The sequence below is a fragment of the Manacus candei genome, unplaced genomic scaffold (assembly GCF_025592945.1).
Source record: "Manacus candei isolate 608988 ecotype Guabito, Panama unplaced genomic scaffold, ASM2559294v1 h1tg000009l, whole genome shotgun sequence".
NCBI lineage: Eukaryota > Metazoa > Chordata > Aves > Passeriformes > Pipridae > Manacus > Manacus candei.
Window position 1 is genome coordinate 3,948,833 of NW_026138057.1, and position 15,955 is coordinate 3,964,787.

Here is a 15,955-nt window from a genome sequence, read left to right on the forward strand (position 1 = left end):
CGGATGTGACCCCTATCCCCCACCCGTGTCCCCTCTGCCCAATCCTGTCCCCTGTCCCCAGTCACGTTCCCCGGCTGTCCCCCGGTATCCACAGCCGTGTCCCCCGCTGCGTCCCCAGCCATGTCCCCTATTCCCAGCCATGTCCCCTATTCCCAGCCATGTCCTGTCTCCAGCTGTGTCCCCCCAGCTGTCATCTGTGTCCGTAGCTGTGTCCCCAGCTGTGTCCCTATCCCTACACATGTCCCCCCAACCGTGTCCCCAGCCCTGTTCTCTGTCCCCAACTGTGTCCCTGTCCCCAGCTGTGTCCCTACTCCTCCCCATGTCTGCTCATCCGTGTTCCCAAGCCATGTCCCCTGTCCCCAGCCGTGTCCCCTGCCGTGTCCCCTGTCCCCAGCCGTCCTCCCGCCGCCGCCACCCGTGGCGAGGGATGGATGACACGTCGTCGCCGCCGCGTGACCCCCGTGGGGACCGACTTCCTCAGCGCCTCCAAACCGGGGCCACCCCACATCCCTGCCCCACCTCTCCGTCACCTCCCGGGGCGACCCGGGGGCCACCCCCAGCTGTCGCCTGTGGCGTCTCCGGTGTCCCCGGGTGTCCCAGGTGAGGGGCGGCTCCTCCCCGTCCCTCCCCTCGGCGCCTTCCCCGCGCCCGTCACTGGGGATTAGCGCAGGGACAGCCCCGGGCTCGGGGACAGGGGACGGGGCCACCCGCCACCTCGCCTGGATGTAGGAGGCCTGGCCGAGCGGTGACACCGAGGGTGACACCCCCATCCCGGCGGTGGGCGACGACGGGGACCCCCCCGCGCCCCCCCAGCCCTCGGGGGCACCATGAAGGACCGGCTGGAGCAGCTCAAGGCGGTGAGAGAGGGACCCCCGCGGACAGGGGACACCTCGTGGGGTCCCCAGGGCTCGCTGGAATGGGAGACTGGCTCCCCAGGACCCCATCCCATAACGGGTGGGGGCGTCACGGGGAGGGGGGACCCCAGAACCCGAGTCCGCGGCGGGTGGGGACATCACGGGGGGGGTGACAGTGAGATGCCGTCCCACGGTGCCTGGGGGCGTCACGGGGATGGGGGTCCCCAAGACCCCACCCCATCATGGATGGGGGTGTCACGGAGATGGGGGATCCCAAAACCCGAGTCCACGGTGGGTGGGGACACCATGGGACGGGTGTCACCGAGGTGCCACCCCGCGGTGTGTGGGGGCGTCAGGAGGGTCCCCAAGACCCCATTCCACGGTCAGTGGGAGGTCCTGAGCCCCCCCAGCAATGGGGTGTCATGTGAGAGGGACAGGGGGGGCCAGCCCTGTGCGGTTTGGGGGTACATCGAGTATTTTGGGGTGACATCAGCTCCCTCGACAAATCCTGTGTCCCCCCCCTCCACCATGGGGTGCAAAGAGGGGACACCAACACCCACTCAGGCCATGGGGGGCGGGACTGAATTTGGGGTGCCCGGGGGTGCCAGCACCCCATCCTGCCCCTTGCATTCCCGCCACCATCGCTGCTTCCTCATCCCTTTTCCCGCCCAGCCGTGGGGCTCCACTTCCCCCCTTCCCCGGGGGGCTCCCCTCGCTCCCCAGCGCCGGCTCCCCACGGGTTGTGGGGGTCCCAGGAGCCCCCCGAGCCGCGCCCCCGGCCCCCCGCCGTGGCAGGGAGGCTTGGCAGGGATTTACCGGGATTATGGAGCCATCAGATAAAGCCCTCGGGGGGGAGCGAAGGGATTAATTTTATTTTTACTCCAGCGGGCGTGAGGGGGGCGGGGGGTGGTCCATTCCCGGGGGTCTGGCCCCCTCCCCAGGACACCCCGACAGCACCCCCGGAGTGCTGGCGGAGCCGAGGGGGGCGAGGGGAGGCGGAGGGGCTAGGATTGGGATTTTGGGATGGGGTGGAGCTGGGGGCGCTGGAGTGGGGGGCCAGGCGTGACACCAGGGTAAGGGGCACCGGCCACCTCTGTGCCCCCCAGGGCTGCCCGCGCGGGGCCACGTTTGGGGCCACAAACCTCGTCCCAACCCCAAACTGCCGCCGTTCCCGTCCCCTCCCTCCAGCCAAGCCCAGCAATCCCTTAATTCCCGGCCAGATGTGAGCGGAGCTCGGCCCCCCCCTTCCCCGCTGCAGATGTCCCTCGCCCCCCCGTGCCACCACATCCCCATGGTTGCTCCCCCCGTGTCCCCCGGCCCCCCGGGGGGGTCCCTGGGGGCGCTGGCGGGGCGGGGGTCACCCCCGGGCTCTGTGTCCCACAGAAGCAGGACGCGGATGACGACACCGAGGAGCTGGAGATCGCCGTGGACAACACGGCCTTCATGGATGAGTTCTTCTCGGAGGTGAGGGAGGGCTGGGAGTGGGGCTGGGGGGCGCAGGGCTGCCTCCTAACCCCCCTCCCAAATCCTTCCTGGTGTGTCCAGATCGAGGAGACCCGGCAGAACATCGACAAGATCTCGGAGAACGTGGAGGAAGCAAAGAAGCTCTACAGCCTCATCCTCTCAGCGCCCATCCCGGAGCAGAGTGAGTGTGCTGACAGTGTCCCCAAGTGTCCCCTGGGTCACAGGGAGCCCTCCTGGGGACATTCCTTACCTCCACGATCCTGCAGAGACCAAAGATGACCTGGAGCAGCTGACGGCGGAGATCAAGAAGATGGCCAACAGCGTCCGCAACAAGCTGAAGAGTGAGTGGCCCTGGGTGTCCCCGTCCCCACGGCCGTGCTGGGGACACTGGGACCGCGGGGTCTGGCAGCGGGGAAGGTCCCTGATGGGTTGGAATCCGGTTCTTTCCAGGTATGGAGAGGAACATTGAGCAGGACGAGGCACGATCCTCCGCTGACCTCCGGATACGCAAATCCCAGGTGAGCTCCGGCCCCTGGGAGCCGCTGCTGGGGCTGTCCTCATCCTGTGTCCCCAGGTCCTGAGTGCCCTGTGCCACCCTGTCCCCTGTGGGCTGGGCATGTGGCATGACCAGGTGTTCCCAAGCCTCCATTCCCTGTCCCCATCCAGCATCCCCAGTTCCTGAGTGCTCCCACAGGCTGGGGATGTGGCATGTCCTGGTGTCCCCAAGTCTCCTGTCTCTGTCCCCAGCAGCACCCAGTTCTCCCAGGCTTCTTGTTCCTCTGCCCTGTCCCCAGCACTCTGTCCTGTCCCCCTTGGGCTGGGACATGCCACATCCTTGGTGTCTTGTGTCTCATGTCACTGTCCCCACCCCCAGCGCTTCCTCCTGCCCTGTGTCCCAAGGCTGGGGACATGCCATGCCCAGATTGTCACCAGTCTGACTCCCTGTCCCCATCCCCAGCAGCCAGTCCTGTCCCCTGGGGTTGGGACACGCCACGTCTGGGGCGTCCCCATCTCCGTGTCCCCGTCCCCAGGGGTTGGGGAGGCACCGTGCCTGGCGTGTCCCCATCCCCGTGTCCCTGTCCCCGTCCCCAGCACTCGGTCCTGTCCCGCAAGTTCGTGGATGTCATGACCAAGTACAACGAGGCGCAGGTGGATTTCCGAGAGCGCAGCAAGGGCCGGATCCAGCGGCAGCTGGAGATCAGTGAGCGACCATGACCCCCAGGGGGGTGGGGCTGTTCCCTATGGACCCTGTCCCTTCTGGGAAGTGGCTGTGGGAGTCAGGCCATACAGACCCCGACCTTTTGGAAAAGTGGGAGGAGCCGGACACTCGGGGCCACACCCCTTTTGTAAAGTAGGAGGAGCCAGTCCTTACAGACCACGCCCCATGGTAAAAGTGGGTGGGGTCCGCCCTAAAAGACCCACCCTTTTGGTGAAGGGGTTGGAGCCAGGCCCTACAAACCCCTCCTCTTGGGCAAAGTGGGGGCTGTCAGGCCCCTGAAGACCCCCCTCCTCTGGTAAAGTGGGTGGGACCAGAGCAAACAGACCCCACCCCTCTGCAGAATAGGGTGGGGCACTTCATACAAGCCCCACTCCTTTGGGATAGTGGGTGGAGCCAGGCCCTAAGTCACCCATCATTTTGGCAATGTGGGTGGAGCCAGCCCCACACAGACCCCGCCCATTGCCCAAAAATGGGCGTGGCCCAACCCCACCCCTTCCCACGTTCCTGCAGCCGGCAAGAACACGACGGACGAGGAGCTGGAGGAGATGCTGGAGAGCGGGAACCCCTCCATCTTCACCTCGGGGGTGAGCCGGGGGACATGAGGGGGGTGTGACAGGGGGTGTGACAGGGCCAGGTTCCCCCCTCCACTGACATTTCCCCCCCTTGGCCCCTGTTTGCAGATCATGGACTCGCAGATCTCGAAGCAGGCGCTGAGCGAGATCGAGGGGCGGCACAAGGACATCGTGCGCCTGGAGAGCAGCATCAAGGAGCTCCACGACATGTTCGTGGACATCGCCATGCTCGTGGAGAACCAGGCACGGGGGGGGGGCACGGCCACCAGCAGGGACCCGGGGGCACGGGGACAAACGGGGACCTGGGCACGGGGACACAGGAACAAACAGGGACCTGTGTATGGGGTCACAGGGACGAGCAGGGATCTGGGAGTGGGATCAGCGGGGCCCAGCAGGGACCCCCATGTAGGGGTGAGCAGGGAGTTGTGCCCAGGGATGAGCAGGGACACATGGGGGGACTCACGGGGTCACAGGGACAAGCAGGGAGTGGCCTGTGTGGGGGGTTAACAGGGCTGAGCAGGGACCTGGGCATGGGGTCACAGGGACAAGGCAGGGACCTGGGCAGGGGGTCATGGGGATGAGCAGGGACCTGTGTATGGGGACGAGCAAGGACAAACAGGGACCTGTGCGTGGGATCACGGGGAAGAGCAGGGACACACACACAGTGTCATGGGGATGAGCAGGGACCTGGGCATGGGGTCACAAGGACGAGCAGCCACCTGTGTACGGGGTCATGGGGATGAGCAGGGGCCTGTTCAGAGATGAGCAGGGACCTGGGCATGGGGACAAGCAGGGACCTGTCCAGTGGGTCACAGGGATGAGCAGGGACCTGGGCATGGGGATGAGCAGGGACAAGCAGGGACATGTGCATGGGGCCATGGGATTGAGCAGGGACAAACACTGGGGCGAGGCACGCAGGGTGGGTGGGTGCCAGCACCCCTGGGTGCTCTCAGTGTCCCCTCCCCCCGGTGCTCCGTAGGGATCCATGATCGACCGCATCGAGAACAACATGGACCAGTCCGTGGGATTTGTGGAGAGGGCTGTGGCTGACACCAAAAAGGCTGTGAAGTACCAAAGTGAGGCCAGGAGGGTGAGACGGACCGACAGCCCCGGTGCCCCCCAGTGTCCCCTCCATAACCCGCAGTGTCCCCAGGACACCCTCAGTGTCCCACTCCGGCCCTCAGTGTGCCTGCCCATCTCCCAGTGTTCCCAGCATCTCTCCGTATCCTCCAGCAGCCCTGAGACCCTCTTGTGTCCCCCAGCCACCCTTTGTCCCCCCCCAGCCACCCTCGTTTCCTCAGCCACCTCTTGTCCCTCCCAGACCCCCCTAGTGCTCCCCCAGCTGTCCCCAATGACTCCCACCTCCCCCCAGTGACCCCCGCTGGTCCCCACTCCCCCCTTTGCCACCTCCATGGGGGGTGGGCAGCTCTGTCCCCCTCTGTCCCCCCCTCAGGTGTGATGAGCTGGGGAGGGCTCAGCCCCTTCTGCCCTGTCCCGGGGCTCTGCAGCATCTCTGGCTCTTCAGGACCCCCCGGTGCCCCCCTCTGGTGTCCCCCCACGTGGCACAGGTGTCACCACCCCTGTGTCCCCTCTGTCCCCCCCAGAAGCCGCTGTTTTTGGTGGTGGTGGCCGTGCTCTTGTTAGTCGCCCTCATCATCGGACTCTCAGTGGGGCTGCCCACGAAATAGCCCCAGAGAGGGGGGTCTGTAAGTTTTGGGGGGCAGGGGACCCCCCCTGTGGGGACATGGAGTCCCGGGGGGCAGCAGGGACTGCTGGAGTGGTCCCACCATCAGCTCCTGCTCAGGGGGACCCCGGTGCTTTGGGGCTGTCACGGGGCTGGGGGTGGTTTTGGGTCTGTGGTGCTCGGGGGCTCTGCATTCCTTGGGGGTCTGCAGCGCTCAGGGCTCTGCTGTGCTTGGGGTCTGTGGTGCTCGGGGGTCTTTGTTTCCCAGGAGCCTGCAGCGCTCAGGGGTCTTTGGAACTCGGGGGTCCCTGTTGCTGGGGGGATGTGTCTGTGCCGTTTGGGGGGCCTGAGTTCCTCGGGGGGCTGCGATGCTCAGGACACGTGGCTCAGGGGTCTGTGGCGCTCGGGGCTCTGTCGGTGTTTGAGGGGCTGCAGCCTCAGGGCTCCGAGTGGCTCGGGGGTCTGCTCTGCTCGGGGGCTGCAGCGCTCGGGGGTCCCTGCTGCTCGGCCCTGCGGTGCCGGGGGCTCTGGAGGTCGGATCCGTGCTCCTCACATCCCTCCCTCCCCACAGCTCCCCGCTGCACCCCCTCATCCCATTCCCTTCCAGTCTCTCCAGCCGGGAGTTGACATCCCGCCTCTCCCTCCTCCAGACGCTCCCGACCATCCCAGCGGTGTCACCTCCCGGCTGGATCCTCCCCGGCACCGATCCCGCCCGCTTCCCTCCCTGCCTTTCCCGGACCTGCTCCCCTCACCCTCCGTGTCCCGCTTCCCACCGCTGGCTCCGGCTCGGCACCGCCGCCTTTCCCTCCACGGAGCGTCCCGTCTCAGTTCCCCGCCGATCCCTAGGATCCTCCCCACGGGAAAAGGGAGGGGACACCGCGACACCGCGGGGACGTGGCCGCTGGTGCCAGCGCGGGGTGACAAGGAGATGGATCCAAGGGTTGGACACTCGTCCCGGTGGCACGCGGGACGGGAATGGGGACAGTGACCGGCGCCGCGGCGACCGTGGACATTTTAGTTCCCAATTCCAATAAAATCCCGGCTGATCCCTGCCCTGTGCCTCCTCTCCCTGCTGTCACCCCGGACACCTAAAGCCACCAGCCCGGCTCCGGGGGTGCCCGGGGGTCTGGGGTCTGTGACAGCCCCGTTTTTGTAGGAGATGAGGGGGGCTGTGGGGCTGGGGACACCCCAAACCCTCCGGGCTCTGCCCGGAGTGTCCCCCCCGCCCAAGTGTTTGGGTAAGTCACAGTTTGGTCACCTGTGCCAGGGGGACACACCGGCACTGTCACCTCCCTGTGCTACATGCAAGCAGCTCACACCTGCCCTGTCACCTCCCCTGTCCCCTCCCAGCCTATCCTTGTCCTTTATCCCCGTCCCCAGCCCCATTCCTAGTACCTGTCCCCTGCCCCCCCTCCCCAACACCGTCCCTTGTCCCCAGCCCCACTCCCTTTTGCCTTGTTCCCCTTCCCAGCCCCGTCCTTGTCCCTCTCCCAATCTGTCCCCCTCCCATCCCTGTCCTTGCTCCTTGTCCTCCTCCCCAGCCCCATTCCTTATCCCTTATCCCCATCCCCATCCCTGTCCCCCGTCCCCCTTCCCAGCCCCATCCTTGTCCCTTGTCTCCGTCCCCAGCCCCATCCTTGTCCCCTGTCCCCAGCCCCAGCCCCATCCTTGTCCCTTGACCCCCCTGCCCGGCCTGTCCTTGTCCCTGTCCCCTTCCCCATTCCTTGTCCCTTATGCCCCTGCCCATCCCTGTCCCTGTCCCCTCCGGTGTGTCCCCCCCGTGTCCCTGGCTCACATTCCCTGTCTCCCTGAGCAGAAGAAGATCATGATCATGTTGTGCTGCATCATCCTGGCCATCATCCTGGCCTCCAGCATCGGGAGCATCTTCGCCTGAGCCCCCATCCCGCTGCCCTTCAGGTGACCGGGACAGGGACAGCGGGTGGCACGGGGGGTCCCTACCTTCCCCAATCCCAGGGGAGCGGCTTTGGGCCTCGGTGGGGTTTGATCCAGGTGGGATTCACCCCCTCGGGTGTCAGGGAGGGATTGGGAGCCACGTCCCTTTCCTTGGCATCACCTCCTGTCCCTGTCACAGGTGGCTCTTCCCCCTCCTGCCCCCCGCCCGGATGATCCATGGGAGAGACCCCGGCCTGCCAAGCCCCTGGTCCCTGGAGCCCCGAGGACACCCCAACACATCCCTGGAGGAGTGGAGCCCCCCTGCCGTGCTCCCCCAGTTCCCAGCTCCTCATCCTGCTCTCCTCGGGTGATGGCCGGTGGCACGGAGCGGCCGGAGGGGCCGTGTCCCTCTCCGGGGGGCACACGGGGGCTCTGCCTTGCTGGGATGGCCGGAGGAGCCTCTTCCCTGCGCTCGGAGCTCCTTGGATGTGCAGCCACCCACGCCAGAGCCTTCCTCCTCAATAAAGAGCTCACCCACACTCTGCCTCCTGCCTCAAATCCCGCCCCATTTATCCCCCAGCGTGGTCCCAGTTCTGTGTTTCCAGCTCCAAAACCCATGTCAGGATAAAGAGCCTTGTGTCTCAAACCACTGAATCCTCCAGGATGCTCCAAGTTCCATGATTCCACCTCCAAAACCCACTTCAGGATAGAGCCCAGCCATCCTTTGCCTCATCCCTCAGTCCATGAGGCATCCATTTATCCCCCAGGCATCCATTTATCCCCCAGGATGCTCCCAACTCCATAACCCCCTTTGGGATAAAGAATTCACCCACACTCTGCCTCGTGCCTCAAACCCTGATCCATGGATTCCCCAGGATGCTCCCAGTTCCATGTTTCCACCTCCAAAACCCTCTTCAGGATAATGAACCTCATGCCTCAAACCCTGATCCATTTATTCCCTGGGATGCTCCCAGCTCCTGGTTTCCAGCTCCATAACCCACTTCAGGGCAAAGCCCATCCATCCTTTGCCTTGTGCCTCAAACCCTGATCCATGGATTCCCCAGGATGCTCCCAATCCCATGTTTCCAGCTCCAAAACCCACTTCAGGATAAAGAATTCACCCCCACTCTGCCTTGTGGCTCAATCCCTGATTCATTTATGCCCCAGGATGCTCCCAGTCCCACGTTTCCAGCTCCAAAACCCACTTCAGGATAGAGCTCACCCACGCTCTGCCTCGTGCCTCAAACCCTGATCCATTTATCCCCTGGGATGCTCCTGACTCCCAGACCCACTTCAGGATGAAGAGTCATCCATCCTCAGCCTGGATCCACGTATCCCTCAGTTCCACGATTCCAGCTCAGGACAAAGAGCCTCACGCCTCAAACCCTGATCCGTGGATCCCCTGGGATGCTCCCAGCTCCAAACCCCACTTCAGGATAAAGAGCTCGTCCATCCTCAGCCTGGATCCACGTATCCCTCAGTTCCATGATTCCAGGACAAAGAGCCTCACGCCTCAAATCCCCCAGGATGCTCCCAGCTCCACAATTCCACCTCCATGAGCTCAGCCGGGCTCTGCCTTGCGCCTCCACCCCACGTGTCCCCCCGGGACGCTCCCAGCCTGGCATTCCCACCTCCAAACGCCAGCGCAGGCTCCGGCGTGCTGCTTTAATCCCGTGGGAATGCCGCCCGCGCCCCTCACACCCTGTGTCTGAGGAAGAACTTGCCCCAGTAGCGGCCCTGGAGCCGCAGGTCGTAGGGGCTCAGGTACTTCCTCATGCCCAGCATGTTGGAGGTGATGATGCGCTCGAAAGTCCAGGGGTTCTGGTTGTTGAGCCTCTTCTCCTCCTCCTCCCGGCGCATCTCCTGCAGGCTCTCCCGGCTCACGGGCACGGCCGGGAAGGGCAGTTTTTGGGCCACCTGGGCGAGGAAAGGCCGGACCTGGCCGAAGTGGCAGTGGCCGCCCACCTCGACGATGAGCCTGCCGCTGCGCACGGCCGTCACGTAGTGGTCGATGGGGCCCTTCCCGCCGCCCATCCGGTGGCCCAGGCTCTTCCGGGTCACCGGCTTGTACGGGGCGGGCACGCGCCACACGGCGAACATGGACTTGGGGTCGATGTGGCGCCCGATGGTCAGGCGGATCATCTCAAAGTGGCCCCAGTGCAGGTACCCCCCGCCCAGAGCCTGCGGGGAAACAGCGAGAGCCCGGGAGAGAGGGGGATAAGCCGGGATGGGGGGGGATAAATCAGGGATATGGGGTGGAATAACTCAAGGATAAGGGGTGGGATAACTCAGGATATGGGGGGGATAACTCGGGATATAGGGTGGGATAACTCGGGATATAGGGTGGGATAACCCAGGATATGGGGTGGGATAACCTGGGATATGGGGTGGGATAACTTGGTATATGGGGGGATAACCCAGGATGGGGGGGGATAATCTGGGGTATGGGGGGAATAACTCAGGATATGGGGGGGATAACCCGGGATATGGCATGGGACAACTCAGGGATATGGGGATGGGACAGAGGGAACTGTGTCCTGCCTGGGAACACTTAACCTGCAAGTCACACTCCTGAGCCCCTTCCCGGGAACGCTGGGGCGTTCCCAATAGAGGTAAATCAGTTTTCCAGAGCCACTCAGGCACCAATTCCCTCCAGTTCCTGGCCGTTTTGGGAGGGCTCAGCAGCACGGGGGGTCTCCACCCTGGGGGTTCCCACTCCTGCTCCAATCCCAGCCTCTGGAATTCCTCCCCCCCGGCTCCCTTCGGTGCTCACCAGGATCCCGTACTGCCCTTGGATGAAGTCGGTGGCCTCCCGGGACGGCCCGCGGATGTCACGGAGCATCCGCGGCTCCCGCCGGACCTTGGGCACGGCCGGCACCTTGTCCATGAACTTCAGCTTCGGCTTCTCCGGGAAGGTGATTCCTGCCGGGATGACTCCGGGATGAGCATCCCCGGCAAGGCCGCGGGCGGAGCCCCGCGCCTCCCATCGCCGCCGTACTCACCGCTGTAATCCGGCGGCAGCACCCACTTCTTGAGCCCCGCGCGGGGCATCGCCGCTCCGCCGGGACCTGCGGGGCAGAGCGGGGGGGTCACGGCGGGGCCCGGCGCCCTTCACGGTGTCCGCCGCTTAACGGAGGGGGGGCCAGGGGTCACCCCCTCCACGCCCCGCCCGAGTCCCCGCCGGGCCGCCCCGGCCGCCCGAGCCCCCCCCGGGCAGCCGGAGACCCCTGGGAGCGCGGCCCGAGCCCCCCGACCTGGCCCGGCCCGGAGCAGCCCCGGGAGCCGCCATCGCCACATCGCCGGAAGTGCCGCACAGGAGCCGCCACCGGTCCGTCCGCAAACCCGCCCCCCCGTGCCACGGCCCGGCTGGGAAACGCGCCTGCAGTATTAGTTCCGCCGCATCCCACTTCCCCCCCGCGTACCGGGAAGGGGGGACCGACCTTGGGGTTCTCCTCCGGGGGGTCCCGGAGTCCCTCAGCGGCCTCGGGAGGTGCTAGAAGTGGCTTCCAGTCTTTGTGCTGGGCGACAAACTGCTTTTGTTGGGATAATAAAAGCCCGGAGTGGTTTGACTAGGATAAAGTTCCATTTTATTCCCAGTAGCTGGGTTCCGATTCAGGAACTCGGGATGGAAATGCTGTGGATCACACAGGGATAGTTTGGTGGTTGCCGAGCAGGGCTTGCCCTCCTCAAGGACTCCACAGTGTCCTATGGGACAATCCATGTTTTCCACGATAATCCATGTTTTCCAGGAGGTGACACCATCCTCCTCCTCCTCATAATCATCTCTGTGTCCTGCTTGGCTGGGAATCTTCCACCTCTTCTGCTCCACAGGGGCCTCCATTGCCCACCAGAAGCCCCTTTCTTTCCCCCCCCCCCAGCCCTGGGGTGACCTGGGGCTGTGACATCACAAGCAGGGCTGTGACATCAGCGTGCCGTCGCCGGGCAACACTGGGAGCCACCCCCACCCAGCTCCCAGGGATATGAGATATCTGTGATCCCAACGGGATGGGGGGAGCCATGAGTGGCGTCCTGCCGGGCTCCCGGAGCAGCCGAGTGGCTCCAGCTGCTCCCACTTCCCCCATGGCTCCCGCTGTTCCGGAGGCTCCCGTGGGTTCCATGCTGTGTGGATGCGGCCCCGGCTGCTCCCCCTGTGCCACGGCGGCCCAGGAGCTGCAGGACCTGCTGGCGTCCGTGTGTGCTGGGAACGGGAGGTCCTTCCCAAGGGTTTCCCTGGCGTGGCAGGTGCTGTGGGAGGACCTGGAGAAGCTGGTGGAGCGAGGCCACCTGTACTGCTGCTTCGGTGATTCCTGCTGGATTCCAGACAGGAAAGGCCCCGTGGACAGCTCTCCCTACTCCCTGGGAGACGTGGGAATGAGCAAGGCCAGCTCATCCCTGAGGGTGCACGTGGCCAGGAAAAGCCTGGAAGTCAAAATGGGAGCCTGGCCCATCCCAGTGGTGCGCTCCCAGGAGCGGGTGGAGTGGCAGGAAGGGTCATCCCAGCCCCCCAAGAGCCTCCGTTCCTCCGGAAGCCTCACGTATTCCCAGGAGCGGGTGGAACGGCAGGAAGGGTCACCCCTGCCCTCGGAGAGCCTCCATTCCTCTGGCAGCCTCACTCCTTCTGAAAGCCTCTCCCTCTCCAAGAGCCTGAGTGATTCCTGGCGGGCTCCAGACGGAGAAGACGCCGTGGACAGCTCTCCCTGCTCCCTCGGAGCAGCGGGAATCAGCAGAACACGCTCGTCCCTGAGGATGCACGTGGCCAGGAAGAACCTGGAAGTCAAACTGGGAGCCCAGCCCACTCCAGTGAAGAGTTCCCAGGAAGAAGTGGCACAGCAGGAAGAGTCCTGGAGCCACCAGTGCCCAGTCCAAGGATCCCGGGACGCTGCAGTGGTGCCAACCGGGAGCAGCCTGGGCTCAGTGTCGGAGAAGATCCTCCAGCAGCAAAGGGATCTGGAATTCCCCCATCTCCAGGGAGCTTTCCCAAGCTGGCTGTCAAATTTCAGGAGGAAGTTTCTCTTGGCAGTTCAGATACTCCTGCAGATCCTGTGTTTGAAATAAATAAGGGTTTTCCCCAAAGAGCTGCCTGAGTGTTCCCACTGCGCTGGTGTTATTGGGATAGGGTTCCTTCCTTCCCAGCAGCTGGGTTTGGATTCAGGGTGGGAATGCTGTGGTTTGGTTTCCCTCCTCAAGGACTATGCGGTGTCCCAGGGGACAATCCATGCTTTCCACTGGGACAGGGCTGGAACAGGGACAGGGGTGGGGACTAGGAGCAGGGCTGGATTGAGGACAAGTGCCCAAGCCCCTAGGTTTTCCCTGGAAGGAGGAAGGTCTGGAAATGAGCCCCATATGTGTGCAGGGAGTGTGGGAATACCCAGCTTCCCCCTGGAGACCCGTGGCCACCACCTCTTCCACGGGGGTTAAAAAAAGCCACCAGTGGGGGTCATCCCTCCATCTCCATTATCCCAGTGGATGCTCCCAAGGGTGGTTTGTGCTCTTCCTTGCAGCCACGGCCTGGGCTCAGCATGGCCTGGAAAAGGGGGTGTCTGGGGGGTCTGGGGACAGGGACAGGGACAGGGTGGGTCCCCTTGCCCTGGGCATGGTGAGGAGGACCACGGCCTCGGTGCCTGGGGCCACTCCCTAAAGGATCACTGCAGGGATTTGAGGTCCAGCTGAGCCTCGAGCTCATCCTGGTGCATCCTGGTGTTCCCAAATCCCTGTCTCGCTCCTCCTCCTGCTCACCTGCCAGTCTCTGTCACGTGTGGCCCCTCGTGGCTCTCGGTGACGGTCCCGCTCCATGTCCTGGGGAGCTGTGTGGCCGCTGGGGAGCTGATCCTAGGCCCTGGATGTGGAGTCACCAGAGCTGACAGGTGAGAAACGGGGACACATGTCCCTGATGGAAATGGACATGGGGTGGGAATGAGGGGACCCTGCCAGGGCTTGGTGGGGGGGAAGGAAACCAGGTGGGACCAGTGTGGAGGGTCCCCCCAAACCCCCATCCCAGCCATTCTGAGAGCACTGCTGAGTGAGGGGTCATCTGAACCCTGGCCTGGGCATTCCTGGGGGCCAGGGTGAGGGGGAAACCCCCAGCCCCAAATCCAGCCCCAAACCCACTCCTTCCCACAGCTCCTCCCGGACAGAATCCGCTATGAGAACATCCTCCACTTCCACCCCTTGTCCAGGGGGCCTGTGGTTCGTGCCAGACCCTTCTCCCTCCCTGTGGAGTGTAACTACCCCAGGTGAGTGGGGAGAACCCCCCCTGGAGCCCAGGATTCCCCAGCGGAGACCCTTGGGAGCCAGGGCTCTGAGTCCCACGTGAGCCCGCCGTGGGATCCATCCAGGAGGGATTTGGGAGGGAGGGTGTGGGGTTGTCTGTATCAGGATGGGGTTCAGGGGTGCCCTCCGTACCCTCACTCAAGCACCCTCTGTGGCACAGGACGGGCATCATTTCGTCCATGCCCATCCATCCCACCCGGATCCCCTTCGGCTCCACCGTTGCCCACCGGAGACGGCCGCGCTTCGCCCTGGCCGTGTTTGACCGTGAGTGGAGGAGCCCTGGACCCCCTCACCCCGCAGGGCGGGACCCCCTGTGACCCTCGGGGCACCCCCTTCCAGGTTCCTGGTCCTCCCGCCTGTTCCACCCCTCCTATTTCCTGGGTCAGCTGATCAACGTCCAGGCGTCCGTGGGCACCGACCCCCGGGAGCCCCTGAGGGTGTTCGTGGACCAGCGCGTGGCAGCTCCAGGCGTTTCCAAACGGCCGGAATTCCGTGTCATTGTTGACAACGGGAGAGCTCCGCGGCTGGAATGGGGTGGGGGACGACCCTCTGGAGGGGGGTAGCAGTGCCCAGCTCGCCCCGTGTCCCACCTGGCAGATACCCCCTGGATGGGTGGCTCGGCTGCTCCCGCTTCCTCCCGCGGCGTGGAAACCACTCCCTCCGCTTCCAGCTGGACACTCTCCTCTTCCCAAACCTCTCCGGCAGCCAGGTCCGTGCCAGAGGGGGGAGCTGGGGGCACGGGGTGACCCCTCCAGAGCCTGGTGGAGAATCCACGAGGATGTTTGCCCCGGCAGGTCTCCCTCCGCTGTCACCTGCGGGCTGTGGCTCCAGGGGCTGAAAGCCTCTCTGGAAAAGCCCGTTCCAGCGACCGGGAGGCATCTGCCTGGCATTCCCTGGATGCTGGATTCACTGGATTCGACTGTTCGTGCTGCGGGTCCCCAAAAGGCTGTGGGAGGCGTCGGCGTCTGGCTGGTGGAGGTGAGATGAGACACCCCCCCCCCTTAGCGGGCTCCCTGAGCCCCGCGGGGGCAATTCCAGTGCTCCATGAATCCATCCTCTCCGCAGGGCTCCTGGGAGAAGCCGGTGTCCACCTGGGGCTGCTCTCGGCTCGTCCCAGCCCGTCCCCAGCCCCTCGGGAGCCCACCCCGCCCCCCCCTGCCCGCCCCTCGGTGCCTGTGCTGCGGGGGGACCAGGGGGACTCAGGTGGGTGTGAGCCCCCCATGGATCCGGGGGAAGGGGGGGCCTGAGAGTCCTCAGGTACCCACGGTGACCTCCGGGAGCCCCCTTGCTCCTGCCGAGCCCGTCGCTGCGTGAGCATCCCTGTTTCGGGAATAAACGTGCAGAACTGCCCGAGGCGACCGTGGATCCTGTGGACGCCCCGGGGGTGCTCAGCGTGAGGGGATGGGGGGGCTGTGACACGTCCCCACTGCCACTGTGGACCCCAAAAAGTTCCACCGGGCTCCCTGGTGTGCTCTGGCGGGTGCTGGGAGCTGTGGGATAATCTGGGGGAGAAGGGCAGGGCTGGGGTTCCTCGTCGGCACCTCAGCTCCGGGATGTTGGGGGGGACATGGGCTGGAATAGGGGCACTGCTCCCCAGTTCCCAAAGCTGCTTGGACACGGTGGGGCAGGTCCCGGGGCTGCGGGGGACATGGATCAGAGGGCCCCTGTGCCACTGTCTCACCTGGGAGACACGAGCTGTGCCTGTCATTATGGAGTCCTGGGTGCAGGGATTTTGGGATACAGGAGAGTATCTTGTACCCCCCTCGTTCCCAGGGCATTAGTTCTTGATTTTGGGGTTTAATCCCCTACCCGGAGCTCCTGGCTCCTTCTCAGGGCTGGACACCCTAAAACCGGGGGGAAGCCCCCTGGGGGCAAAGCCAGCACAGGGGGCAGTGGCTGGGATGAGTGGGGGGGGTCCCATCTCCCCTTCCCTCCTGCTCCAGGGAGCAGATCCAAGGAGGATACTCTGGACCATCCCTGTCTGGGGAAGGGGCGCCAA

General features: G+C 64.7%; 4 protein-coding genes across 5 annotated transcripts in view; 3 read left to right on the forward strand and 1 right to left on the reverse strand.

The window, feature by feature from the left end:
* Positions 1 to 689: 689 nt before the first annotated feature.
* Positions 690 to 8,117, forward strand: STX3 (syntaxin 3). Of its 2 annotated transcripts, XM_051777123.1 has the most exons (11): positions 690 to 857; positions 2,238 to 2,318; positions 2,400 to 2,499; positions 2,585 to 2,659; positions 2,769 to 2,836; positions 3,411 to 3,519; positions 4,048 to 4,121; positions 4,218 to 4,352; positions 5,089 to 5,199; positions 7,610 to 7,710; positions 7,886 to 8,117. In XM_051777123.1, the coding sequence occupies exons 1-10, from the start codon at positions 828 to 830 to the stop codon at positions 7,685 to 7,687; spliced, it is 861 nt and encodes a 286-aa protein (XP_051633083.1). In that variant the 5' UTR covers positions 690 to 827; the 3' UTR covers positions 7,688 to 7,710; positions 7,886 to 8,117. The 2 variants fall into 2 exon arrangements, with proteins under 2 accessions (XP_051633083.1, XP_051633082.1); XM_051777122.1 differs by lacking the exons at positions 7,610 to 7,710; positions 7,886 to 8,117 and adding an exon at positions 5,714 to 5,992.
* ZP1 (zona pellucida glycoprotein 1) overlaps positions 1,163 to 15,955 on the forward strand; it is a 38,517-nt gene continuing 23,724 nt past the window's right edge. Inside the window, exon 1 of the mRNA XM_051776952.1 lies at positions 1,163 to 1,169. The gene's annotated coding sequence lies outside the window, so the exon portion shown is untranslated. The remainder of the gene's footprint in view (positions 1,170 to 15,955) is intronic.
* MRPL16 (mitochondrial ribosomal protein L16) lies at positions 8,616 to 11,027 on the reverse strand. The gene is made up of 4 exons (XM_051777137.1): positions 10,941 to 11,027; positions 10,689 to 10,754; positions 10,460 to 10,608; positions 8,616 to 9,867 (listed from the first exon to the last, which is right to left on the reverse strand). Exons 1-4 carry the CDS (start codon positions 10,981 to 10,983, stop codon positions 9,382 to 9,384), a joined length of 744 nt encoding a protein of 247 aa, XP_051633097.1. The 5' UTR covers positions 10,984 to 11,027; the 3' UTR covers positions 8,616 to 9,381.
* LOC127465794 (uncharacterized) lies at positions 11,692 to 15,446 on the forward strand. Its single transcript, XM_051776320.1, has 6 exons — positions 11,692 to 12,573; positions 13,789 to 13,919; positions 14,117 to 14,220; positions 14,296 to 14,476; positions 14,554 to 14,665; positions 14,751 to 15,446. The coding sequence occupies exons 1-6, from the start codon at positions 11,692 to 11,694 to the stop codon at positions 15,201 to 15,203; spliced, it is 1,863 nt and encodes a 620-aa protein (XP_051632280.1). The 3' UTR covers positions 15,204 to 15,446.

What these genes read in the sequence shown, in the direction of transcription:
- STX3 (XM_051777122.1), top strand. Translation starts at nt 828, where the DNA reads ATGAAGGACCGGCTGGAGCAGCTCAAGGCG. An exon ending in GGCTGGAGCAGCTCAAGGCG is followed by an intron (nt 858 to 2,237) that starts GTGAGAGAGGGA and finishes TGTGTCCCACAG; the next exon opens with AAGCAGGACGCGGATGACGA. An exon ending in TGGATGAGTTCTTCTCGGAG is followed by an intron (nt 2,319 to 2,399) that starts GTGAGGGAGGGC and finishes TGGTGTGTCCAG; the next exon opens with ATCGAGGAGACCCGGCAGAA.
- MRPL16 (XM_051777137.1), bottom strand. Translation starts at nt 10,983, where the DNA reads ATGTGGCGATGGCGGCTCCCGGGGCTGCTCCGGGCCGGGCCAG. An exon ending in GCTGCCGCCGGATTACAGCG is followed by an intron (nt 10,609 to 10,688) that starts GTGAGTACGGCG and finishes TCATCCCGGCAG; the next exon opens with GAATCACCTTCCCGGAGAAG. An exon ending in AAGGGCAGTACGGGATCCTG is followed by an intron (nt 9,868 to 10,459) that starts GTGAGCACCGAA and finishes GTTTCCCCGCAG; the next exon opens with GCTCTGGGCGGGGGGTACCT.
- LOC127465794 (XM_051776320.1), top strand. Translation starts at nt 11,692, where the DNA reads ATGGGGGGAGCCATGAGTGGCGTCCTGCCGGGCTCCCGGAGCAGCCGA. An exon ending in GATCCCGGGACGCTGCAGTG is followed by an intron (nt 12,574 to 13,788) that starts GTGCCAACCGGG and finishes ATCCAGCCCCAA; the next exon opens with ACCCACTCCTTCCCACAGCT. An exon ending in CGCCCTGGCCGTGTTTGACC is followed by an intron (nt 14,221 to 14,295) that starts GTGAGTGGAGGA and finishes ACCCCCTTCCAG; the next exon opens with GTTCCTGGTCCTCCCGCCTG.